The following is a 27517-nucleotide window of genomic DNA, read 5'->3' as shown; positions in this document are numbered from 1 at the left end:
TAGCGCAGCCCTGTGAATACAGAGACTGTTTCCCTTTTAGCGAGAGACTAAGAGAGAGAGAGAGTGTGTGTGGTGGCTTTTCTTTCTTTCTTTCCTCTCCCCCCCCCCCCCCCCCCCCCGCTTTCTCTCTCTCTCTTGCTCTCTTTTTTTTTTTTAATCTATGCGTCCAGCCATGGGTTGCCTGTTGATTTCCTCTCGGCTGGAGAGAAAAGCGAACTGGAATTAAACTGCATCGAGAAAAGTGCAGCTCCTCAGACACGCATACGCACACACGCACAGATACACGGAGAGAAAGGATGTGGTGGTGGCGGCGGCTACTGGCCTGTCTTAAAGAAACCCAAGTGTGTATCTGATTGAGCGCAGCCTGTGATTTGTCTCAAAATATATATTTACTGCTAATGATGACCGTCAGCCGGTGGGTTTCTTAATTTTTTCCCCACAAAAGGACGAGTGGGAGGCTGGTAGTAGAGGGAGAGAAAGGAAACTACAAATCCGGACACTAGTTTTTGCTGTGTTTTGTTTTGTTTTTTTTTTTTCCTGTGTTTTGTTTTCCCCCCTTGCCCTGCAGCCCTCAGTCACTCGCCTTCTCATTCGGGAAGGAAACAGTGAGGGTGTACGAGACAGAGAGGGGGGAAATACCGATGGCAGCGAGATGCAGCTCTCCGCCGCAAGCAATGCAAGATTAGATCTCTAAATGCAGCAAAACACTCCCTGAAAACCAACAACCCCGCGGTGCAATCAGACATTTCACTGCCTCTCACTGCACACGAAGAGGGCTTCAACAACAAGCTGAGACTTTTTTCCCCCTTCTGTCTCTCTCCTACCCCTCCAGTCCATCAATCGCATCACAAGCGATGAGTAGCAAATAAGCTTTTCTACCCCTGCTTACAGACCTGTGGCCACCCCCCTTTCCTATGTATATATAAATACACCTATTTAAAAAAAAAAAAAAAAAAGCTTTTTGATCGTTTTTAGAAAAACAACCACTGCCGCCGATTTTTTATTATTGTTATTATTTTTATTATCCTTTGTACATCGGCGGGGATTCAAGGATCGGGAACGCTTCGCCTGCCCGGAGGAGAAGATCTTTTGCAAATTTTCTGATTTTTGAAATCCTCCCACTGCCGAAGTTGGACAGCCGAAGTAACTGCGAGGGGACTGCAAACACGGCAAGCGCTTGCTGAAACGCTGCCGAAGCTGCTCCCCCCCCTTCCTCCCTCCCTCCCTCCCTCCGGCCCCCCCGATTGCTCCCTCCCTCAGAGCTACATGGTCTATTTGCTGCCTCTCATCCTGTGTCTCTGCAGATGTTTTAGAGCAACAGGTTCAGGAACTTAAAATATAGGGGTGGGGAGAGAGAAGGAAGAAAAAAAAAAAAAAAAGCAGCAAGCCGACGGAGGAGGAGGAAGAACAAACCCAGCGCGGGAGACAGAGAAGACGGGGACAACCCTGGTCGCCGCTGCAGCTGCTGCCCCCCCCACCCCTGCCCGGGGATGTACCTTTCCATTTGTTGCTTCTTCCTCTGCTGGGCTCCCGCCCTGTCTCTGAAGAACCTGAATTACTCGGTGCCGGAGGAGCAGGGAGCGGGCACGGTCATCGGGAACATCGGCCGCGATGCGCGGCTGGCGGCGGGCGCGGCGGGAGGCGGGGTGCTGCCCGCGGAGCGCGGCGCTGCCGGCGGCGGCCCGGGCGGCGGCCGCGGCCCCAAATCCACCTTCCGGGTGCTGGAGAACTCAGCCCCGCACCTCCTGGACGTGGACGGGGAGAGCGGGCTGCTCTACACCAAGCAGCGCATCGACCGCGAAGCGCTGTGCCGGCGCAGCGCCAAGTGCCAGCTGTCCCTCGAGGTGTTCGCCAACGACCAGGAGATCTGCATGATCAAGGTGGAGATCCAGGACCTGAACGACAACGCACCGGCCTTCCCCTCTGACCAAGTGGACATGGACATCTCAGAAAATGCTGCGCCGGGCACCCGTTTCCCCCTCACCAGCGCCCACGACCCGGACGCCGGGGACAACGGGCTGCGCACCTACCTGCTCACCCGTGATGACTATGGCCTCTTCTCACTTGATGTGAAGTCCCGCGGTGATGGCACGAAGTTTCCAGAGCTGGTCATCCAGAAGCCATTAGACCGTGAGGAGCAGAGTCACCACACCCTGGTACTGACGGCACTGGACGGCGGCGACCCACCACGCTCGGGCACAGTGCAGATCAACGTGCGCCTCATTGACTCCAATGACAACAGCCCCATCTTTGAGGCGGCCTCCTACGTGGTAGAGCTGCCAGAGAACGCACCACTGGGCACTGCCGTCATCGACCTTAATGCCACCGATGCCGACGAGGGTACCAACGGAGAGGTGCTCTACTCCTTCAGTGGCTACGCACCCGAGCGTGTCCGTGACCTGTTCAGCATTGACCCGCAGAGTGGCCTCATCCGTGTCAAGGGCAACCTGGACTATGAGGAGAGCGGCCTCATTGAGATCGACGTCCAGGCTCGGGACCTGGGACCCAATCCCATCCCCGCTCACTGCAAGGTCACCGTCCGCCTCATCGACCGCAATGACAATGCGCCCACCATTGGCTTTGTCTCCGTTCGCCAGGGAGCACTGAGTGAGGCTGCCCCACCAGGCACTGTCATTGCCCTGGTGCGGGTCACCGACCGTGACTCGGGCAAGAACGGGCAGCTCCAGTGTCGGGTGCTGGGCGGTGGCGGCGGGCCCGGAGCCGTCCCTTTCACCCTGGAGGAGAACTATGACAACTTCTACACTGTGGTCACCGACCGGCCCCTGGACCGCGAGGCACAGGACGAGTACAATGTGACCATTGTGGCACGTGATGGGGGCAACCCTTCGCTCAACTCCACCAAGTCATTTTCCGTCCGGATCCTCGATGAGAATGACAACCCACCCCGCTTCAGCAAGAACCTCTACGTGTTACAGGTGCCTGAGAACAACATCCCTGGAGAGTACCTGGGCTCTGTCTTGGCCCAGGACCCCGACCTGGGCCAAAATGGGACAGTCTCTTACTCCATTCTGCCTGGGCATGTGGGTGATGTCTCCATCTACACCTATGTCTCTGTCAACCCCACCAATGGTGCTATCTATGCTCTGAGGAGCTTCAACTACGAGCAGACAAAGCACTTTGAGTTTCGCGTGCTGGCCAAAGACTCAGGTTCACCCCACCGCGAAAGCAACGCCACGGTGCGCGTCACCGTGCTCGATGTCAACGACAACGCGCCCCTCATTGTCCTGCCCGCCCTCATCAATGACACCGCTGAGCTGCAGGTGCCACGCAATGCTGGGGTAGGCTACCCCGTGGGCACTGTCCGTGCCCTGGACAGTGACTTTGGGGAGAGCGGGCGTCTCACGTATGAGATTGTAGAAGGCAATGAGGAGCACCTCTTTGAGATGGACCCCACTAGCGGTGAGATACGCACCTTACACCCCTACTGGGAGGAGCTCAGCCCTGTGGCTGAACTGGTGGTAAAAGTCAGTGACCATGGCAAGCCCAGCCTCTCTGCAGTGGCCAAGCTCATTGTCAGGGCCTTGGCAGGGCCCCTGCCTGAGGCTGGTGAGCCACAGGTGAATGGCGAGCAGCATCGGCGACCACACTGGGACTTGTCGCTGCCCCTGATCGTGACGCTGAGCACTGTCTCCATCATCTTGCTGGCTGCCATGATCACTATTGCCGTGAAGTGCAAGCGAGAGAACAAGGAGATCCGCACCTATAATTGTCGCATTGCCGAGTATAGCCACCCTCAGCTGGGAGGAGGGGGAGGCAGTGGCGGGGGAGGAGGAGGCAGTGGCAGTGGAGGGGGCAAGGGCAAGAAGAAGAAGATCAGCAAGAATGACATTATGCTGGTGCCCAGTGAGGGCGAGGACAGCCGGGGTCCCCTCAATGTCATGAACGTGGTGAGCAGCCCATCCTTGGCCACCTCACCCATGTACTTTGACTACCAGACCCGCCTGCCCCTCAGCTCTCCCAGGTCTGAGGTGATGTACCTGAAGCCCGCCTCCAACAACCTGACTGTACCCCAGGGACATGTGGGCTGCCACACCAGCTTCACAGGGCAAGGGACTAACGCCAGCGAGGCTCCCCCGAGCCGGATGTCCATAATTCAGGTAGGAGACTTTTAGAATACCCTGGACCTCACTTTAGACACTGGTTTAACTTTACCTTTTGTCTGCAGTGAAATCTGCTGTAAGGCATCACTGAAGGGACCAACACAAGTCACTAAAGAGAGGTGGACTTAATGAAAGTGGAACCAGACCACATCTGGTGAGTCTGGTTCCACTGTCACACCGGTGTTTCCTGTGTGATTCAAAAGCAAATGCCCACTGAAACAGAGACGGCAGTGCAAAAGAGGTGCATGTGAGAGGGCAGACAGGCGTTTAGTATGGGGCACACTGGGGTATTTTCTGAGAATATCATCAGGCAGAGGTGGGCGCTTCCACACATTTCACTTCACTTTGGTTTGGGGTGGAGAAGGGGGAGGGCATTTCTGAAGCAGTCATATCATCTGCAGTAACTAACAGGACATGGGGGAAACTCTACACACTGAGGACATCTATTGCAACAGTGTATTATAGCCCTCTAATTCTGTATGTAAATATGAGCTATCTTTCCAAGATGTATGTTTTAAATTTTTTAAATTTCCTTCTTTAGAATATATATATATATTTTTTTTTTTTTTTTTTTTTTACGCAGAACAGTATCATTGGGGCCCCATTGCCTCCTCCTCTCCCCATAAACAACCAAACCTTCAGCACTGAAAATTCTGCTTAGTCAAATAGAAAGAAAATGTATGTGGTGATTCCCTCCTACCCCCAAATGTTAACAAAACTCACATCCTGTCATGAAACAGCAAAACAACTAGTCAGATTTCCAGCAGCCTGAGTCAATATTGATGATTGCTTTATAGCAAAAGACTTACATGCTCTGTCTTCTACCAAAGCTTATTTAGAAATTACAGCTGGGCTGCATTCTGCTGCCAGTTATATCCACACTGTCCTCTACCGACTTTTGTGAATGTGAGAAATGGCAGAATTTGGACCATTGGATATAGGGTGCTAAGCAAAGAATGACTTAATTTTTAGCAGGTAGTTTAAAGTCCAAACACAGAAGATGTATTTCAGAGCGGTGAACTCTTAGAGTGAAGGTGAGGGCAGAATTTGGCTCTAGTTGATTTAATTTAAAGTATTACTTCATGATTAATGCAGCTTAATGTTCAAATACTACAGGTATGTTCCAAAGTGATTTTTAACATTTGGATTGAAAGCAGGCTCTGGATAATGACTATTAAATATATTTGAAATGTCATATCTGTTTTATCCTGTGGTTCTCCTAATACGCTGTTCTGAGTCATAGGGGAATGAGCTGAGTGTATCAGAAGTGACACAGACTCATTTTGTGTACACAGCAAGTGGGAAAGAAGGTGCACTGTAGATGCTTGATGTACCAAAAGAAAATTCACAATACCTTGGAGTTATCATACCCTGTGGTCTGTGAACACCGAATGTTCTAGTTGCCAGCTGTATCTAATGTTTTAAACTAAATAGAAGTGGCCATTGGAAATTGGTAGGTTAAGTAGCCAAAATTCCAGTAACTGGTGGCCTGTAAACTAAATATTTATAACTGGGAAAAAAAAATGAAAAAGGCTGTCTGTACAAGATCTCTGTGAACTAATCATCAATATACTATCGAGTTGTGTCACAGAAACAATTTCATTTTACATCTATCATGAATTTGTGTTGCTATCAATTAGGTGAGTGGAGCAATACTTAAAATCTGAAATTGATTTTAACAAAAAGTGACACTTCAGGAAAGAGTTTAGGTTAGGGCACAATCGGAGATAATTTGATTTATAATTCATGCTTTAAAAAACCAAACAACTTTCAACCACACTTGTTTAAGTAATGTCAACTTCTTACTGTGAAATGGAGTTGTCAGAATGATAAAAAACCCCCACATTTTTTTCCGACTGACAAGTGTAATACTTACTAAAAACCAGAAAATTATACTTTTCTCCAACCATGTAATGTCTATATAAAGCAATTAATTCATGTATTGATGCTACTGAGTAGTAAAGATTCAACTGTAGTGTAAAATCCCTATGGAAAATATGATTCCTTTTTTTACAGTGTTCACTGTATAATATCAGTTATGATTTTTTTTTTTTTTCCTGAGATCTATATAAAGCTAAAAGAGGAATTTCCTCCCTTAAAAAAGTGTGTTGTGGTTTCTATGAGTTTTCATGATGACAACTGTGCGAAATATTAACCGTAACTCCTCATAGCACATACTGGTATACCTAATACTGGCTTTTCTTTCCCTGAATTTCTACACAGAGTGTTTTGGATGTTTAGATGGTCTAGTCAGTAGGTTGGATTAGGAAACATTCAGTTTTCCCTACTGAACAACCTATTCAAACATAGTTATTGGTACTGTATTGTGTAGTTATATTGACAAAACAAATGCACAGTATGAAACAGAGTAGTTGGTTTCTATTTAGGAAAGGCACAGACTTAAAGTAGCTAGATGGGAAAATCTGATCCTCTTCACTATAATTTTGCATTACTGAAATACATTTTGTATTCTCCATCTCCACATCCCTGGAGTAAATTTTATATAAAATTTGCATTTAGAATGTAGACACTACTTTGTGTCTGGTCCTGTACTTCTGCCTCATGTAAAATTCAAACTGCAGACTTAGGGAGAAATAGTAAAGGATCAGCCCTCTCTCTGGATCTGCAATATCCTTAATCACTCCAGGAAACCTGTGTCTGGAAAAGTAAATTGCACAATTAGGAATCAAAGGTATAGCCAGTGGAAAAAAGATACAGAATCCAAACAGCTGCTTTATCATCTCCTTTCATTAGTCGATTCAGAAAAGCAGTTTTCTTCGTTACCTCAGTAAGGGGTTACCTCAGTAAACGATTGTGTAAGTGTTCTCTAGTGAATATTCACTTTAGTTTTTCCAGATATATTACTGAATCACGATAATCTCACACTATATAATTCATACAATGGAACTGCTTTTCTTCACTCTCATTTTTTCAGCAAGTGTTTAATGGCAGAATTCTCTAGCAGGATCCTGTTACTAAAACTTTATGGTTTTATATATATATATGTATGTGCATACTTATATATCTATGAAGATATATATACATGCTAAATATTATATTATTACTTAGTACATCCAATTGAGTCCATAAATATTTAAAATCAAATAAATAATTTCTTTCTCAGTAAGATCCAAATTTTCTCACTCTTATTAGGAGTGCATAACAATTTTTTTTGCTTTGCTTACTAGTAAGAGCTAGTAAAGTCAATAGGCTTTATGATTCCCTTATTTCTCATGAATAGGATTTTATTCTACAGATAGCCCAATTTATATCAATGAACACCTGTAAAGTGTTGCTTTGTGACTGTGGGTTTCAGCCTGACCCAAAATGACCAGCAGTTGAATAAAATATTGCCTGATACGTGTAAGAGCGGTGTAGTCTTGCCTCTCTTTAAGTGAGTTCTGTTATACATTAGTCACACTGTTTAACAACTTGTGTCTTTAGTCATTAATTTGTAGCATTCAGCTATGTCCCATTTTGCATGTGTTACTTATATGAATCAATGAACTTCTTCTGTACCCTAAAAATTAAATAATTTAAACATTCATACATACATGTATGTATAAAATTTTGGAAGGATAGCCAAGAATGCTGTGTACCTTCAGCTTTTATTGGCACAAGAGACTTGCAAATACTTAGGGCCTCTGAAAATAGACCATTTGTGATTTGATGTGCACATGAAATTGATGTGTATGAAGAACAGTGTTTAGTAACACACTGGGAAGTTAGAACAGCTACACTTCAGCATGTTTCATTGCTTGTAACTTCAGCACTCATATTCTAAACATTCTTTAGAAGCAGTGCTTTTGAATGCAAATCTATTAAAAAGATTTAAATATAGGCCAGTGCTATACAATTCTCATTGCCAGATTCAAAATTCCATGCGACCTTTGAATCACTTAAGGTCCAAACTATTCATTTTTACTGAGGAGGAAAAAGAGGAAAGTAGGAGAAAATAAAAACGCTACATGGCTGAAAGATTTTTGTTTACTCTAGACCTTAAAGACTACTGGACAAATTCTGTTCATCTCATTTGGAGTAAATCAAGCTAACCTGCTCACCTGACTAAGAGAAAAAGAATTTTGCTTTATTTTGAAGAGCAGACATTAGAAAAAGAACTATCGCATACAAAAATACACATAGATGTTCATATGTCTCCTACCAAAAAGTTCTGGCTTAATCAGTTTGCTGTTCCCTGGGTGAACAAGTCGCAATTTCTTCTTGCAGGTTTTCAATAGATAAAAGAATGGATAAAAGGAAAAAAAAAGTTTCTTTAAACAAATAGGTTCTGGAAATAGGTTCCTCAAAGTGTAGAAAACAGTAGTGTATAAAACTATACACATATGCAAGCAATGTTGATCATCCTAGAGATTATTTATTATTATAGTTGCGGTGCAACTTGGAGAGGTTTGTAAATATATCAGAAATGAGATGGGCATGAATAAAGAAAGCAGTGGTCACAGCTTTTGCTAAACAACCGCTAAAAAAGAATGACTGTGATGCAATAAGCTCTCAAGCTGGGAATCACTCTAGCTGCTGTACTAGGCAGTCCTGTAGCATTTTAAGATAAAGTTCAGATCATTCTTAGTACTTCAGGCACCTGATGTTTATGATGTGTCAACAGATTACTGTCAGGTCTCAGTGCAGCTTCGTCACCAGGTGTCTAGTAGTACCTAAGAAGATAGAGTCTTGGGAAATGAAAAACATAAGCTATATTAGTGCTGCTCTGTCTTTAGATATACTATCCCATGCTTTGCTTTGAGAAACTTCAACTCAGAAATTTCAAGATTGCAAAAAGAAGTCTGCAGCTGCTGCAGTGTAAGGAGAAGCATCTTTCCTCATAGAAGTTGCATTCATTCTCAGTAATTTGAATTCTTAGCTGAAAACAGAGGTCTTCATTTCTTATTTTTATATCTCTGCTGCAAATGAGGAATATTATTCTCTCTCATTAGAGCTAGTAGAAGTTAACATTTTGCACCAGTAAGATGCTGGGCAGTTCTACACATTTGCAGGTTTGCATGTTCATACTTAATAATTCCCAAATTTTCGCAGCTGCATGTTCTAGGGCTGTATCTAAGGTCAATAAATTGACATCAGATCAAACTTCAGAACTACCTGACTAAGATGAATAACAGTTTTTGCAGTGTTTTACGAGGTTAGATGTCTTGCAGAATAACTCCTGTGAATGCTTGTATTGAGTAAATACAGTCTGCAGTTAGTAGGTTTTGTGTTACGTCGTTCTGTAGCTTTAGTTTTAGTTACTCAATGAAGTCAATACCAGGGTCGGCTGTGCAAGAATTTCAGGAAAGGATCTTTTCTCTATTTTTATGAAGCATTATTTCATTTTTATCAAGATACACTGCATAGTGCTGTGACACAAAGTACATATATTTTAGGACCAGATCTGGCAACATACTGCTTACTGTGGCATCCGCCCTGGCTGCTGAAATAGAGAGAGGAAGCAGAACTGGGCTCTTGTTTTGTGTTACATCTGCTCTGGTCTTGATCTTGAACTCCTTGCCGGTGTTTATAGCAATATTATTTCAAAAGGACCATTTCTGATATATAGGTCCATATGAGATCTAAAGAACTTTCCAAGATTAAATGCTGCAATATAGAACAATAAACATAACAATTTAAAAGTCTGAAGTAGAATATTGGTATTATGAGAAACAAAATTATATTGCCAGAACAGAAATTCTTGTTAACCAATAAATTAAGAATAATAATGTATCCATAGAAATGGCTAGCGTATAAAGTAAAAGAGCTGAAGACAGTGCAGTTAAAATTAGACATGAAGCAGGATTTACTGGATCACAGCTCTCAACAGCTCTTAAAGTTCTCTGAATTTTCCTCATCTTGGTGCTCACTATCACTACCTTATCTTAAATGGGAAAATCCACACAAATTTGTCATTAACAGTGCAATTTCAATGACTGATCCTTTGAAGAGTTATCTTTTAACAATAGATTTGGTCAGAGTTACGTTATCCTTATCGACGATGAAAAGGCCTGTTCATACTCATATTTCAGTCAATAGCATAATTTTGACTTCATCAATGATTTCAGTGGTTCAAGAGTAAATTGTGACTAAGAGCCTTACAGTGTGCAGCTAAGAATAGTGTGATTGGGCCCTTTATTTTTAGATTTCAGCTTTTTGTGATGTTTCTTTACAGCTTCTTTATAAACAATTACGGAGACTGGAATTTAGAAGATTTTGTAACTATGATGTGAACTGTAACATAGAATCACACAATCATAGAATTGTTTAGGTTGGAAAAGACCTTTAAGATCATCAAGTCCAACCGTTAACCTAGCATAATCAGGTGTGCAGCTGAAAGAAGAAACCAAAGACTCCATTGAACATATCGCTGAACATATATTTTCACAGATTTTCATGTATTTTTTAAAGTGTGCATAATATAGTATTATTCTTAAAATTCAGCAAATATTGTTACATGGAATATCATCATTAGGTATGTGTAAAATATTCAAAAATATTGGTATTAAGAAAACGTAGATACAACCTGGCTTCTCTAATGAGGCAAAAATGTCATTAAAAACCAAAATTTTTTCCCAACATTTGGCTGTAAACCAGCTGGGATTTTGTTTTCAAAAGAAAAAAAAAATCTTTTTTTTCTTTTTTCCCCAGTATTTTTTCTTCCTTTTCACTACCTCCCTCCCCAGGAAACTTTAACATACTAGATAATATTTACACATGTTTTTAAAGATCCTGCTTTATTTCTCTTTCTTTCTTTGTTTCTACAAGAAATAAAATGCCTTGTCAAATTAGTTTTAGGTTTCGCTACAGAAGACACTCATTCTACATATAAAAAGTGTATGTATATGGGTTGTTGTTTTCTTTCTGAAGCAAACATAGAATACATGGCAGAGGTCTTAGGATACCTCTTCAAGACTGAGGAATGCTTGCACATATAAAGAAAAGCCATTTCAACACTAGTACTAGTATTTTCCAACAGGTAAGATTTTTCTGTGAAACTTCTGTGATACTTAAACAATGATTTGTTGACCAGAGCAGAAACAAGATCGGTTTTTATCTTTAGAAGTATAGAAACGATCCTTTGGTGTCAAAAGGTCAAAGTAGAACAGTTGGGACAAATTTTTGCAGCAGGTAGCCTAAGAGCTTTATACTTTCAATTGTATCTCTACTTCAGCTGTAAGAAGAGAAGTGGTGAAATTAATGCTAAAGGGTTCAAAAACATCGGAAACTACTGAAACTCTCATGGGACTGCAGGCTCTTACCTGAATAGGAAAAAAAATGGAAAAAAAAAAAAAGGTACTAGGAAGAGAGTGGCAAAATGACTTTGGGGAAAAGTTTCTTGAGTTTAAGTGTTTCATTTGTTATGTTTTTAAGGGGCAACAAGAAGATTAACTAGTTGCTGCTTTTGCTGATATGAGGAGATGAAAGGGAGTAGTGTACAGCTTGCTATAAATCTTAGGTAGGGTGCATTCTAAGCCCTAGTAATATATTTGTCATGGTCTTTTTAGTGCAACCTTAGTTGCAGTTTTTTAGTCTGCTGTAGACATTTTTTTTTCTTAACAGTAGATTCTGGATTAATTACTGCAAATCCTACGAGAAAGAAAAAAATAGATAAATTATTAAGCGTTTTAGATAAAATACTCAGTATTAAGTACTAGATTCAAGAACAAGCAAATTCATATGAATGTCCCTGTTAATTAGGATATTAATCAGTTCTTTAAATAACCTCCTTGAACAGTCATATATTTTCTAGCTAAATCCCAAAGGCTGCTGATACAATTCCTGCTTATTAAGGTCACACGAGAACCATCTCTTTCTTCTACTGAATTGCTTCCACTAGTTAGTCATCTTACCTGTACAGAACATATAGCAGAAGATCAATTCATCTCACTCGTTTGAGATGAGAAGACAGCTCCTTTTTTCATCTGATAATGTGTTCTCGAAATTGAGGAGTCCCTCTGCATATAAAGGTATAACTGCATAGTTTCAGCCAATTATTAGTGTTACTTGTACAGAGGGACAGCATAAAGATCAATTTGCATCTCGCTTTTGTGCAGTGAGGGGATATCTCCTCTTTCAGCCCTCGTGAGAATCAGTACCATGCTGATCTATTTTCAGTTTAATTTAGTATGCTATAAGCGATCTAGGCAAGTAAAATCCTTCAAATGAACAGTATTTTATTTTAAGCCATGGACCCTTCTACTGGCTTTGTGATGTATGTATCAGATCAGAGTTCCTCTGGTTCATAATATACTTTTACCTATAATAGAAAAGTTTTGAATCACATCCTGTTCCTGCTGGGTGGTTGTGTGCTACAGTCTCCATGGCATGCCGAAGGAGGACTCTAAAGGGGAAAGGAAAAGTCTTGTAACAAGATACAAATGTGTAATTTCAGCTGTGTGGGTGGAACCTCTGATCGATGCATTGTAAGTTCTTGCAGTGATAGACATACGAAATTAGTTTCAGGCAGTGTTTCAGATCATCTATTGATGTATGTGTGACATGCTTGTATTTGCCTGTACTAGTTCTAGTGACACTATGATTACTGGTATTTGCAGTCCTTGCCCTGGAACACTTCCAGGCAGTTTTATTGTATTGAAATGGCTCTCACAGTTCATTGAGCATCCAGCATAACACTGCTGAATATGATTGGCGCGTTTGCATATATTTATTCAAAAAAAATCAGGCAGTTAAACTGCATAATTATGGGAAAACGAATCATAACAATAAAAGACCATTTAAGTTAACAAGCTTTGTGATCAAAGGATAAATACAGGTTGGATAAATGAGACTCTAGATGTAACTAATCTACATAAATAGGCTGTGGTCTGATTAGAGGAAAGGAATATATTAATCTAAAGTATTAAAAAAGCATTTTACGTCAGTATTTTTATAATGTCTGGTTTTATTTAATCATATTTTTAACATTTCTACTCAATAAAAATAGCTGTGTTTAATGATAAACTACTTTTATGTGGTTTTATTTCTTGATTAACGTTTACAGTGCAAAGAAATTCTAAACTAATACAAGTAAACAAAAGTAATATCATAAGTTTTCATTCTAGTTTGAATGCGTTGTGTGTCAAAAACCTTAAACATTTTTTAATGTCTTAATTTTAAAATTTTTAATGTTGCAATGTTTTTTGATTGATTTTTAATTAAAGAAAAACATTAAAGGGAACATTTAAAGGACAATTTCTTGTTTACCGCCTTTATCAGCAGAGAGCAGCCTTTGTAGTGTTTGAAAGCTGGTGCATTAAAAATCAATTTCAAGTCTTCAAAGCTATAAACTCTTGCTTGCTTTGTAGATATATACTGTTTTTAAAATCATTGGAAGCACACTTGACAATTGAATTAAAAACAAAAGGTAAATAATGGCTTCATCAAAACCTGAAGGATTTTAATGTATTTTTAATAGTACCTAAAGGATTTTTTATAGAGACTAGACATGTGAATCACAATTTGTAGCTTTTAAATGCATAATTTGTTCCTAAAGACAGTTATATGTATTCTTTTATTAATAGTTTTTCAGACTTTCAGACTTCTGTTGGTCTTATTCTGCTGTTTTTAATGAATGCCATGATTCAAACACAGAACGTCAGTCAGTTTCTTTACTACTATATTTCTGTCTTGTTCTTTGCTGATTGCTAAGCAACCATATATCGTTAAGGTTGTTTAGCTACAGTTTAAAAAAAAGGTGAGCTGAAACAAATTTTCATTAATTCTTAATGAATATATTTAAATTCTATAAAATTTTAAAGGTGACAAAACAAAGAACATTGTTTTAATAATGCACTTTGGATTCAGAACTTGAGCTTTGTTCCTACCAGTATCGAGGAAAAGACTGTTTTTCCACAAATCTAGAAAGAGTGGGATCATGTCCTTAATCAGTGCATAAGTGATTTCTAGGCCTATGGAAACTAATTTATATATGTATAATTACATTAGTATTATGTCTTTCAAGGCATCATCCTTAAAACACTTATCCAGTGAATATTATAATTTAGGTCAATAGAACCAATGAATTAAATAGATCACTTACAGGAGTGGGGTGGCTGATGTGCATAAGCGTGTACAGAATTCAGCCCAGAATCTGTTAATCTGTGTTAGCTGAACTGCTCCCTGTTGCTTCTCTCCTTTGCTTTAAAAACACTGCAAAGCTGCAAAAGCTGTTCATTTCACTTAGCCTCCAACTGCATTCTCTAGTACTCTATTGAGATAGTCCTGATGTCTGAATATTTGATATTTTTGCTTTTTTGCATAGACTTGTGTAATTTGATATGCAGATTTGAAGATCATAAAAACAATCCTGCTTTGATGATCATGAACAAGATTATCCAGCCACAGCTGTAAAGTACCAAGTGTGTTCTTTTCTGATCTTTTCATCATTTCAGTGGATCAAATGACAATAAGAATATAGTGGAATTTAGAGTGCTTGGGAAATAATTAATTTAAAAGCCTTTTAAAAATGGCAGCCATGAAACCTTAAAAACTATTTAAATTTCTAGACTACATATATGTCAGATAATACAACTGTGTATATATGCATATGTGGAGATACTTAGATATGAGAGCAGCATGGATTCAAAAGAACTATTTAGCTGGATAAAAGACACCAATTAATGACCAATTTTTACTTTTTATTTATATATATTTACTTATACATATTTATTTACTTTTTTAATATATATATTATGTATGATCTGTACGCAACTGTGTAAGTGTTTTGGAAGATGCTGTCAATCCACACCTTTTGCTGTAACCTAGAAAACATCAAGTTTAGAGACAAATGCTGTTGTCATTTTCTTCCTGAGGCAAGAGTGTAGGTAAAGAAGGACCTAATTTTCCACTTCACGTTGGAAGTTATACATCTTGCTTAAAACTATGTATCCCACTATCAGACTTCAGGATTGAGAGTGATCATGAAAAGGAGGTATAAATCCTGTGACACGTGAGAATAATCAGCACTCAATTGCTTCCATCAACTGTGTCAAGTGTTAAAAAGTACATGATAATTTGCATTTTGCAGCTCCAAGGCAAGGAACGTATTAGTCAGTTTTGTAACCATCGGGTGAAAAAGAGGGGGAACAAAAATTTTTTATGTTATTTCTTCATTTTGTCTAAATCTGTAAAAGTATTTTATCTGTTTAAACCACCTGTAGCTTCTTTGCAGGCCTAACAAGATATAGTATTGCAAAGGGCAGAAGTAACTGATGGATTTATTTTATTATTTATTCATTGGCCACTATATATATGATCTTTCCCAACAGTATGTGTCTCTAATGTGGCAATAATGAAATAATAATTCCCTCAAGCATGAAATAACTCACTTTAAGTACTTTTTTGTGCTCAGTTGTTTCAAACAGGCTTCCCGAATTTTGAAGAAAACTTTAATTTCAGTTCATTTATAATATATGTAGACCACACACACTCTTTTCTTCGTCCCCTGATACTGGCAAAGGAACCTTAGGAACAAGTCGCTATATTTCCAGATTTTGACCTACTTGGTAGTCTACTTTGCTTGCATGAAAGTAAAGAAAGACAAAGCTGTTTCTATTAAGCCAATGTAAGCTTAAGGAATTTTGGTTAGTATTGGCAAAGATCTTTAGATAAAGATAAATTGCTTGCAGTCATACTGGACTTGCTGATACCATTAAATGAAGAAATAGGCATACACCTTGAATAGCCATGGGAGGAGAAGAATTTATGTAAAGGAATGGTTTCGTTCTGATTTAAATATTGAGTGATAGATTTTCTATAGTATTTTATAATAAAGACAATTACACAGTAATTTGGGTTAGAATGCATGCCCAGTTCCCCATCTCAAAACCCAATTTGTTACTACCTGTGGCTATTTCTATTAAAAAAGAAACATAATTACTATGAGTCTCAGCAGTCTAAGAGTAAATTTTTGCAATTACAATACCTCCCTTGGGCAGATGTGTGAAAATAGCAGATTAATTCCTGCCAGTATCTGTCTATTCCTTGCACATTCTTAAGGTTGCTGGTAGCTTGGATTATCATTATGTTGGTGCTGTTTGTTATGCTGTGGTTAAGGTTAAAGCAGCAATCCTATTATAAATTTTTAGGAATAGGGCTTTATACCATTACCTTGGAAAGTCTCTGCGCTCAAGTCTGATACACAAGGTCCTAGCAGTAAGATCCTAATTCTGTTTTCATGGAAAGTGAATGAGTTTGCTCTTGATCTTAGCATATTTTAGAAGGGCATTTTGTATTTTATTACTTTATGCCTGAGAAGATTTAAACTAAACCAACCAACAAACCCAGTTTTACTCATTTTTAGGAATTTACAGTAAAGCTAATAAAGTTGCATGTGAACTGAAGGCCATGTGGTAGTCCCTTAGTATTGTACGGCTTTTGTTTTATTCCCAATGGCACAATGATGCATTTATTTAGAAAGAAGCACCAGTAAATTAAGATGGGTCTGAAATTTTGTAAATTAGTAACTTTCCATGGAAAATAATCTAATTCGTCTCCTAACGAGCTTTTCTAACTGAAAACAAGTTCTGAGGGCATATGTGTAGAAGAATTACATGTGCAGGCTCTGCTTCTGGAGATCACTGTCTGCCCCTAAGTACCTAACTCCATGTTGAATTCCAGTGAAGTTGGAAGTTGGTGTGGCTTCATGTGGGCTCGTGATCCACCTGCAGGGAGCAGCATTAGTCTGTGTTACACATTATCCAGTTTGAATATTCAGGAAGAACAGTATGAACAATCTTAACAAGTTATTTCTTTCCCCTTTGCATGAGTTTCTGTTTGGAATTTCTTGTACTGTACCTGTTGTATTTTCATTTCTCTTCCCATTTTGAAAGAGACTCTCCCCCCCACACACTTCTTCTGAATTTTGGCTTGGATACTTTTGTGATGTGGACATTATTTAGAGAAGGTTGCATTAACTATTTTCCTTGAAAGTTCATGACTAAAAAAAAAATTAAAAAAATAAAATATATATGCAACCTTCAGTTGCCGTTGCATGCATTCTCTTTTGGAAAAATTGCTCACATGCTGGGTGATCATCCTGCTAATTAGATACAGAGCAAATTTATAATTTAATCACTGTATTCTAACTAGCCTCTCAGTCAGATATTAATGTTCATGTTCAGTCTCTCTATCCCTGGTGAAACTTGCAGCAGTGTCCTAGATGTTGACAATCCAACAACGGTTTGGAACAGAAAGGGGACTTTTCCTAATCCTGGAATTCTTGCAGAGAACATTTCTTATGTGGATCTTCATTATTTTAACAGCAAAATCTGTTTTCAGAGTCTCGGTACAGCAAACTGTAATGAGAGGGGTAATCCAGAACATTTTGTTCCCAGGCTGTTGAGAATTTGCAGGTCACAGTCATCCCTTAAATACCTATGAGTTTATAGTTTACCTGCGGTGATCCCTACATAAAAGAGTGTTATGTTCTAGATGAGGTGATCCTATCAAGAAACATAACTTTTTTTTTTGCTTGTTCTGAATCAACTTTATATAGAATCCTGTATGAAGTCATTGCAGTAAGCTAACATTGAAGTAACAGAGCTGTGGATGGTTATACAAAGCTTTATAGCCAAAAGACCTTATTTTTTCTGTCCACGCCTACCTGACCACTGGTACTATATTCAGGGTGTATTCAATCAAACTTTTCATTTTATGAGGTACCTCATCATAGGCACATGACTGTTATGGCTCTAAAATATATTTAGGGACAGAACCTCTTGCTAAATTTGTGCAAGCCTAAATTATTTATTTTATGTCACAAATAATAAATCAACTCATCACCATTTTGCAGTTGAAAATCTCCTTGCACAGGCATGTGAGGCTGTAAAGTTTGATGATCTACTATTCTGTCATAAATCCAGCCATTATTTTGGCAGCATATTTAGTGGTATGTCTTCTTCTAGTGCTAAGAGGAAATAATTATGCTGAGGTATTTGTGTGAAAGTAGGGCTTTGTATCCTGTCACAAAATGTTTATAGAACACCTTGCTGGGGATTTTTAACAACATGTTGAAATAAAGAGTTGCATGACCTAAATAACAAATTAGAAAGAGATAATAAATGTAAGTTCTAACATCTGTGATTTTCTTCCTAATTCCTAAGGACTTTAAGGGAATCATTGCTTTTCTGGGTAAGGATTTTAGGAACAGAAAGGGGATAAGGTTGGAGCTCTAAGGGGAGGGAGGTAATCTAGTTTTACCTCTGTTCTGACCGTCACCTAGGAAGAAAGCTTCAGTGTTTCTCTTTATGTGTGTTTTCTGTGCAGGCAGTGTGGCTTCAGAACCAAGTCCTGCTTTATCTTTGTTGTTAATTTTTTTCACTCTGTAGGGAAGAAGCATAGAACTGGAGTCCTGTGCCACACACAGTATTTGCTGCCTAGCTAATCACCTTTCCCTGTCACTGCCATTACAAATCTGTTTAAATGCCGACCATAGAGAAGACCATATGCTGGGATAAAGGAATATTATATTGAAGAGTTTCTTCTCATTTTCTGTCAGTATATAATCTTCTTCCTGCTCCTTTGCAGCTTTCTTCAGCATACAACATATGTATCTGTGGGAATGTAGCACGCTATGTAAAGCCTCGCTTATCCCATAATTGAAGTAAGCAGGCTGATCCAAGGGCTATTGAAACCAATTTGAAAACATCCATTGATTTCAGTGGACCTCAGGTCATGGCTTGTGGGAGTTTTATTGTTGCCTTTAGTGAGAGTATGGGTTGGACAGAAGAAGGTAAACATAGTGTATAAATGTTAACACAAACTTAACAGATCTAAAATATCCAGTGTCTCTGTTTCCCCTTACTAAATATTATGAGTACAAAACAGTTTGTCAGTGTTAAAAGGACATAATATGATCTCCTTCTCCACTCTATAGTACTGCAGTGTTCATAAGCTTTTATCTCTTCAGAAAACATTTGTGATATGTTGCTTTTAGAAACAGGAAAACAGCAGTGGTAAGAATAGGACAAATCCTACAACACTTACTGGCTTCACTGGGAATTCCTGCCGAGTAAGAGCTTTCAGATACATCTCAAAATTAAAAATAAAATGCCAGGAACTCACAATTGCACTGTAGAATCTATGTACAAGAAAGAGAAAGAAAGAAAGAAAGAAAGAAAGAAAGAAAGAAAGAAAGAAAGAAAGAAAGAAAGAAAGAAAAGAAAGAAAGAAAGAAAGAAAGAAAGAAAGAAAGAAAGAAAGAAAGAAAGAAAGAAAGAAAGAAAGAAAGAAAGAAAGAAAGAAAGAAAAAAAGAAAGAAAGAAAGAAAGAAAGAAAGAAAGAAAGAAAGAAAGAAAGAAAGAAAGAAAGAAAGAAAAAGAGAAAGAAAGGAAAGATAAGGTTGTTTCATACAGAAAAAAGGGTTCTAAACACAAGGAGAGAAAGCATTTTTGAAATTATAACAAGTATTTTGATCATCTTAAATTTCAAGGCACTATGTTTTTAAGTTTCTGATCTTAATGTCTTAATTTCTAGACTTCATATTTAACATGTAGACTGGAATGAAAAATTAAAAAACCCACAAATGCTATTAAAGATGCACGCTCAAATGTATTGTTATTTTGAGTTCATGGTATGATATTCTTAGAATAAGCTGGATATTGTGATACATACAGATTTCATTCTAGTTAGCTAATTGTAGTTGAGTCTGTTATGCGGTAAACATAATATCTGTTAGGAATACTAAGGTAGACTCAACATGGTGGAAGCCATAGATAAAAGGTGCATTAAAGCGTTTCAAATTCAATCATTAGGTTTCATTGCACCCATCTGCTACCAGAAAATATAATTGGCAACTTGATTCATTGACCTTTAACTGTCTTTTCGGACCATGTTTTTTTAAATCCATATTTTCAAGTTAGACCTAGAGAGTTAATTTGATAAGAGAATGCCCAGTACATTTCAATGCAATTACTTTTTTCTTTTTTCTTTTTTTTAAGCAAAAGATTTTTTAAATATAATCGGGTTTAATGGTCTGTTGTATATTCTGCTAATCCAGTCAAAGTAGTTATTTAATATTGAATGTGGTTAAAAGCAACTAATGTTCAACTTCATTAAGGCTTCTATTAAATAGAAGGCTTGCTGAACTTCTACTGTTTTTTAATGCATGAACTACTACCTCTTATTAATTATTTCCAGGGGTTTCTGTTATACTAGAATTATACTTACAAGCTTGAGTTTCCACCAAGTTTATACAGCACAGTACGAGGACTAAATAAGCATTGAAATTGTGGAGTGCTTCATATTTTGTTCCTAAAATGTGTTTTATCTCTTTCCTTTTGTTTTCTGGAGCAGATATTATCTTGTGCAGGTGGGGTGGAGTGCATACATCTCTTAGCAGTTCTATATGTGTGGCACACAAGTAGACTGTCTTACAAAATAGTAGTGTTACTTAGAGCAAGCAGGAAACATAATGTGATAAATGAGTATGACTTAATGTTTCCTCGGCAATGATAAACAATGATACTATTCTGTCATCTGAAGTTTATGTAATGGAAAAAACTGATTACATGTGTTTCTTTACACAACAGGATAGAATTCCTAAAATACTTATGTAATATAGAGACAGATGTATGTAACCTAACCTTATAATCCCATTTCACAGCTTTCCCAAATACTGGGGAGCTCGATAAATAGGAAGCCGATTATATTGGCAGTATAACTCCATTAATAGGATTCGGATTTGCCTTATTGACAAGCAAGTACTGTTAATATGATCCAGTATATTAAACTGACAGGAAAACTGGAGCGATAGAATGTATCTGCAGCCTAATTGACAGGGAAGCTCTTTCAAAAGGTTCTTAATGTGGTTTTTATTGACAGAGTATCTTCAGTAAGTACATATCATTGGTGAACATTGCAATGTTCAATGCAACTGTACTAGCAGATTCAGGTGAAGTAGTTATTGTTCTGTTTTCCCATACTTCCATCTTTACTTTGATATAAGTTGTATCAAGCTCTCTTGGAAGATCTTCACAAATGCCTCTTAAAGCACCAGTCTAACTGCACTGCTCACAAGCATTTGACAAGTTGTGAATTATTTTAAATGTGTTCATCATTTTTAAATGAATAGAGGCAGTACAGAGCAATGCAATAATGTGTCATGAATTTCATTATGTTTATTTATTGACACCGTGATAGCAGAAGCAGAGCTATTGTACTTTCAGCTCAAGCTCTTTAGGTAGTGTGATGTTTGGCACCTCTTCCTACATTCTGATCTTGCAGCTTCTCCAAAAAGTAGTTCATTTTAAGAGCTTGTATTATAATTACTTATTCCTAGTCCCATTTGACAACTTTCCACATTCTCTTCCCAGACAATGCTAATTTCTTTAGATGCTTACATTTCATGTCTCTCCAGTGCAAAATAGAATGAGGCTCAGAAAGCTGAAACCACTGTGAAACAAACAGCAGTCTGGGTAGAAGAAAGTTTTACGTTCAGTTTCCACACTTTTCCCTAGTCCTATCTTTCTCAGAGAGAGCAGTCTGCCCTTAAACACATATCCTGCATCTGCTCTGGCTGAGAAGTTGAAGGCTTTTGTTAAACTGAGTTCCCCACTGATGAGGAGCCAAACTTGTTCCTGAAAGACTTCAATCTTTTATTTCATATCAAAATATCTGATCAGGGTCTGGTCTCACCTCAACTTTAGAGTGTCTTTCAAGTCTACTTTTTTACCAGGGTCACTTAAAAATATGTCTCTCTATAGTGACTTTTTAACTTCTTCAGATTTCAGACTTATGTAACCATCAATGAGGTGAGAGGAAGCTTGACGTGGTCTTGTGACTTCTGATCCTTGCACTGTGTTAAATCCCTTGCAGTCTAGGCTTCTGTCTTCTTTTGTGTCTTGTACATTGCTGAGTAAACTTGTAAAAATTTGAGAAATAATTGTTTTCTTAAATCAGTAGTACAAACACAACTGAAATATCTTCAGTACCTTATTATGAATGCTTAAGCAATAAACCAACAATTTTTTTTTTTTTTGTAACAAATACAGTACTTGCTAAGATAAAATAATACAGGGACTAGGCATTTATATGGGGAAAGTCTGCATTCCTTAGCTTACAGGAAAGGGTGGTAGTCTCTGTCTCCAGAGTTTCACTTTTGAGAAGTCACTCTGTACATTTGACTGAATAGCTCTGGATTTCTTTCCCTTTCTTTTCTCGGTCAAGAAAAAGAAAACACAAGCCACCAGCCCTCATCAATAAAGAGTACAGCACCCTGGTGAACGATACTGACTTGTGCATCTGACTGTTTTTGTTGCTCTGTCTTTTTAATGTGCTTTTGAAGAATGTTACATATGTCAGAAATTCACATAAACACACCGTAAGCCTTTTAAAACCAAAATACACATTTTACAGCAAGTGTGAAACTTTCCAAATATGTACATGTCATATAAATTATGTCTCAAAAACATTTTCAAAAGAATGAATGGAGAGCACATAGTAGGACAAGGTTTGTTAAAACAGCCTATTTAATTTTGTCCTTCAAAAAGGTGGAATAACTTATTAGAAGTTTATACCCAGTTCTCTTTTTTTTTTTTTTTTTTTTTTTTTTTTTTGCTATTGGGCTAATATATTTTCTTAAAGAAGTAAGTTTTGTGAAAACAAAAGCTACTAGTTTAGGCTAAGTGGATACACTCACTGGAAGTCTTATAGTGAGGAGCCTTTGTGAGAAATTGTACTATGTTGAACCCAAACTGTTCCTAACAAAATGAAGAAAATTGTCTGCTCTTTCAAAACTAGATTTAGCAGAATATAATTCTTGTCTTCAAAAGTGATTGCCATTATATAAGATCTTTGTTTCATGGGGAAAGGGTGAATACTTGGAATTATGCTTTTCAAGAAAAGACACAGAAGATGCTTGAGTTAGGCATTAAGTGGCAGTCTGATAAAGGGGAGAGATGTTTCATTTTTGCATTTAATGTTTAATTAAAAAAAAAGTTAGAGTCAGCAAAGACATTTTGCTTTATTATAGTTCCAGGTATGAACACTTACATAAAATAAAGTCGCATTGAATCATTTTTGAAAATGTGATACTTGTTCTTGTAATTCTGAGAAAAAATTATGAATATTCTAGTGGTCTAATATTCATAAATCTGATTAATGTTTAAGTACTTTTTTTTTTTTTACATTTTAAAATACATCCTTCCCTAATATGACAATTATTTCTGGGCATAATTTGTCAAGAATGTTTAAATATTGCATTTCTCTCTCATCTTCCCCACCTTCTCTCTCTCACTTTCTCTGTTTTTTTTTCTTTGTAGTCATGTTGATTCTAAGATTTTATTTTTTTATGAGAGACACCTGTCAAATTGAAAACCTCTTCTTTTTCTCAGATTTTATTAAAACAGTATGGAATACACCAAAGATTGCTAAAAATCTTCAGAATGGTGGTGTAAAAGAGATTTTGATTAAAAAGAAAAAAAGGAAAATAACTAGGAACTTCCAGTCTTCAACAGACAGACTTCTTTTTGTAGGAATTCTGGAAAGCAGAAACCTTGTGAAGTCCTCTACCATTGTCTTACTGAGCAGTAGTAGAATCCCTGAATTCTGGTTGATTAATATCATTAATATGATGGCTGTAATTTTAATCCTGACTTTTTTTGGAAAAAATATATATGTGTGCAGAGTCACAGTGGAATGTCTTTTTATTTATAAAACTATCAAAATATTTCAACAGAAGTCAACACATATACCTTGTGAACATGAATTTATGAAAAAAAAAAAGAGATTAATGTAGCTCATTGCTAAAAATATTCCTCATAATTCATTGTGTAATGCTTTTTCCAGGTTCATTGAAACTGTTTCCAGTGACAAAGCTTTCACTTTTTCTTTTTTTTTCTTACGAGATTATTTGAGGTTAATGGATCCTATGAGGAATTTGCTTCTCATACTCTGTTCTTGGTTATAGTTCTTCATTTTCCTTTTTCTAGATTAAACTTTTGGAAATCATAGCCACTCTAAAATTAATTAGTAGAACCTTAACAGTTGACTTGCAAACTTTGGAATGTTTTAAATTTGATTTTATAAAATTCAGTTTTCCAAATTCACCATATGAGAGCAATACTTAGCACCAACTGAAGTTTATATACAGAAGCCCTAATATGCATAAGAGAATGAAAGGTTTTATAGACAGTTGACGACAGCTCTTCAAAGATGGTCTACATGTTCAAGCAGACATTGGCCAGTAAATGATTCTTCAAGTTATTTAACTCTGGTAACTTTCAGAGATGGATTATTTCTGGGGGTTTTCTTGGGGGAGGGTGAGGATGGAGCTTGTTTTATTTTGTTCTTCAGGAGGTTAACAGTGCTGACATTTGAGTATTTTTTGGTTATTTATCAGGAGATTGTAATTCCATGTAATTCACTTCTGATAGGATGCATCTTGCTTAGCTTTAGCTATTACACTGAGCATCTTGCTGGCCATATAGATTTCCCTAGTTATTAGTGAAAGTAATTTCCAGGAGCAGTATGTACCTAAAGCTAGATGCCCAAAATGGGACAAATTATCTTGTATGTCTCTAAATGCTTATAGAGCAATTTTAGCTGATTAGCTCAGAGTAGGTGACTAACTTTTAGATGGTTATCTGCAGGTGACCTGAAACCTACCTGAAAACTGGAGGTAAACAGGGAGACACAGTTGTTCTAATTTCCTAGAAAGGGCTGTATACACAGAGAAGAACAAATAGTTTATTTGCTGTTGATAGATTTTTAAAGTAGCACTCATTTCTTAGAGTTACAGCTATTCAGTGTAAAGAGGTATGATTAATGCATGAGCTGAAATATGTAATGTCACTTCCACAGATGTTGAAGTATCAAAATTTTAAGTATATGACCTCTCACTTCAACTGGGATTAAAAAAGAAAAAGAAAAGTTTTTTAAGGGAGTTAGACATTTATATCTCTCTGTAATCTGTTGTGAAGTGGATGCTTACCTAAGATTCCTCTAAAACACCTAGCCTTAAAATTAAATGTTTGTTTAGTATCCAAATTTGTGTATAGATATTATTATACATGAAGTAATTCTCTCTTTGCTGTCTGTATCTTAGAATGCTCTGTTACAGCTCAACACAAACATCAGACTTTCATAGTTCATAGAAGAAGGTCTAATGTTTTTAGAGCAGAAGGAAAAGAATTCAACTCTGAGCTCTGTGGCTGTATATGATTACCAAGTATCTACATTTGTTCTTTTGCAGCAAGGAACTCACTGTAACATGGCACCCAACTGTTTGTATTGCTGCAAAGTAACAATATGAAAAAAATTGGTCAAATCATTATTGAGTTAAATGTCATTAATGATTACCATAAATACAGAATTTCTCAGAAGAGGCTTCCATTTTTAGGATGGCAGCTAAGATGTGGTCATAACTTCTGTTTTAAACTTTATATCTTGGCTAGCCCAGGGTGTGCAAAATGCTTTTTTTGCTATGAAAAAGTAGAAAGAAAAAGTATGACCAGCTCTTACTGTGGTCCAGCTTATAGATAAGTTCTTAGCAACATCTTTAAGGAGATGTTATAATTAGGGCAGAAGTCTGATTTTTCTAATGACAGAGAATTATTGAAAAGGCAGTTTATAGCAGGCATTTTGCCTCACAATAACATAAAAAATGGAAATGTTGATTCTAGTAGCAGCTGTGTTTAGGAGGAGGTAGATATCTTATGCAAGTAAAAGCATAAGGTCAGTTTTCCTGGGCATCTATAGTTGAGATACTAGACCTAGAAAACAGACGTGAGTTCTGCAATTGTAAAGGTTTATTTGAGTTGAGAAGTATTGGGCTCTGTGAGTGTCACAATGATTATATGTGTATATATATATGAGGTAGATTTGCTGCACACAAGAGAGATACTAGTTTACAATTTGTGACAAGAAAAGAATAAATGGCAGAATTAAGGCTGCTTCCAAAATATGATGTGCTACATTGAAGAGATTACTTATAAGAATGCTGAAATATTTATCTTTATGCCTCCATTTCTTCCTTTTTTCTGTTTTCAATGTTTGTTTTTATAACTTGAAACATGTTAAAAGTTAAGACAAGCTTTTTTTCTAATTGCATATATTTAAACCAAGATCTTGTCTGTTTTTAAGCTCAAACCACTAAACTGCCCCCTAATTGAAGTGTCCAGATTTTAAAAAGTTTGAATACCTGTAGCTGAAATCATTAGCTTCTGAAATGCTGGCTTGGAAAAGCAGTGACACGACACAGAGTCTGATGTCCCAGATCTTCAGAATTCTCCTTCTGTAACATAGCGTATTGTTTGCATTTCTTAGGCAGTATTTAAGAACTTTCATAAACCCATGTTTTAATAATGCTGCTGAAGAACAAGTCTCTAGTTGCACATAAACACCCAGATTTCCAAATTATGTGCAATTTTGATATGATAAAAAATAATTTATAATTACAGGCATAGGTGCTTTATGCTATATTTTGAAAATAGATGAGTAAAAACTGATTCCGTCGTACAGTTTATCATAAAAGAAAATTTACTGATAAAACATCAGATTATTTTTGTAATGACATATACAATGCTATGTACTCCACCGCTTAAATTAGAAATTGCTTCAAAATGTGAACACAGGTGTTATAATTTTTGAACCTAAGAATTTAACTAGAAACAAGAAGAAAATACAGTGTGAACTGATTTCATAAATGCCAAACAAAAGATAATTCTTTATCTTCTGTTCCTTCCGTAAATGGCACAAGATATCTGTGGTATATAAGCACATCTATTTCACGTGTACCTTGAGAGTGGTAGGTGGCCACCTATTTTGTGTTGCAAACAGCAGTGACTGTTAAATTTCAGATACAAATTCATGCATCTTTTCCAAGCTCCAGTAGTCCAACCATACAAGAATTAACAAATATTTCTAATTACCACCTGCCTATAGAACCAAAACAAAGCTAAAAAACTGGAGTGGGGAGTGGCAGGGAAAAACAAATATCTAAGACACCAGTCACTTGTGTAAACACTTGTTGTGCAACATTAAACCTTACCTTGGGCCTTCTGCTCCATTAAGTGAGCGCTGCCTGTGTTACCGATACTGATATTCTAGATGCTGTTGTAAAACTCATAGCTGCTGCAAAGCATAATGGTGTGATATGAAGTGATGCAGAAAACAGTAGAAGCTCTGTCACTAGGTCAGCTGCAAGAAGAAGTGACGTGTGTGAATGTACAGTATATGGAGTTTTGTGAAAGATAGTCTCTCTTTCTCCCAAAGAACTTCAGCTGATGATACAAGGGGAATTCAGTTCCCTTTGGCAGGACTCCATGTTGGTCTGGATGCTGTAAATACTTGTGCTTCTACAGTTACTAAGCTCATGCTGCCAAATATATCCTCATGACAGACTTAATAAAAGTATCTTCTTTTAAAAACTACTTGTCTTCAGCAATCATTTAATG

General features: G+C 37.7%; 1 protein-coding gene across 2 annotated transcripts in view; it reads left to right on the top strand.

Moving 5' to 3' along the window:
• The first annotated feature begins 1490 nt into the window (after nucleotides 1–1490).
• LOC141919629 (protocadherin-17-like) overlaps nucleotides 1491–27517 on the top strand; it is a 66775-nt gene continuing 40748 nt past the window's right edge. For both annotated transcript variants that reach the window (XR_012622036.1, XM_074815571.1), the window contains exon 1: nucleotides 1491–4118. Coding sequence is in view for 1 of the 2 variants with exons in the window: in XM_074815571.1 (XP_074671672.1) it covers nucleotides 1491–4118 (2628 nt within the window). In the remaining variant the exon portion in view is untranslated. The remainder of the gene's footprint in view (nucleotides 4119–27517) is intronic.

Source organism: Strix aluco, chromosome 2 (genome assembly GCF_031877795.1).
Source record: "Strix aluco isolate bStrAlu1 chromosome 2, bStrAlu1.hap1, whole genome shotgun sequence".
Classification (NCBI taxonomy): Eukaryota; Metazoa; Chordata; class Aves; order Strigiformes; family Strigidae; genus Strix; species Strix aluco.
This window is presented reverse-complemented; position numbering and strand designations above follow the sequence as displayed.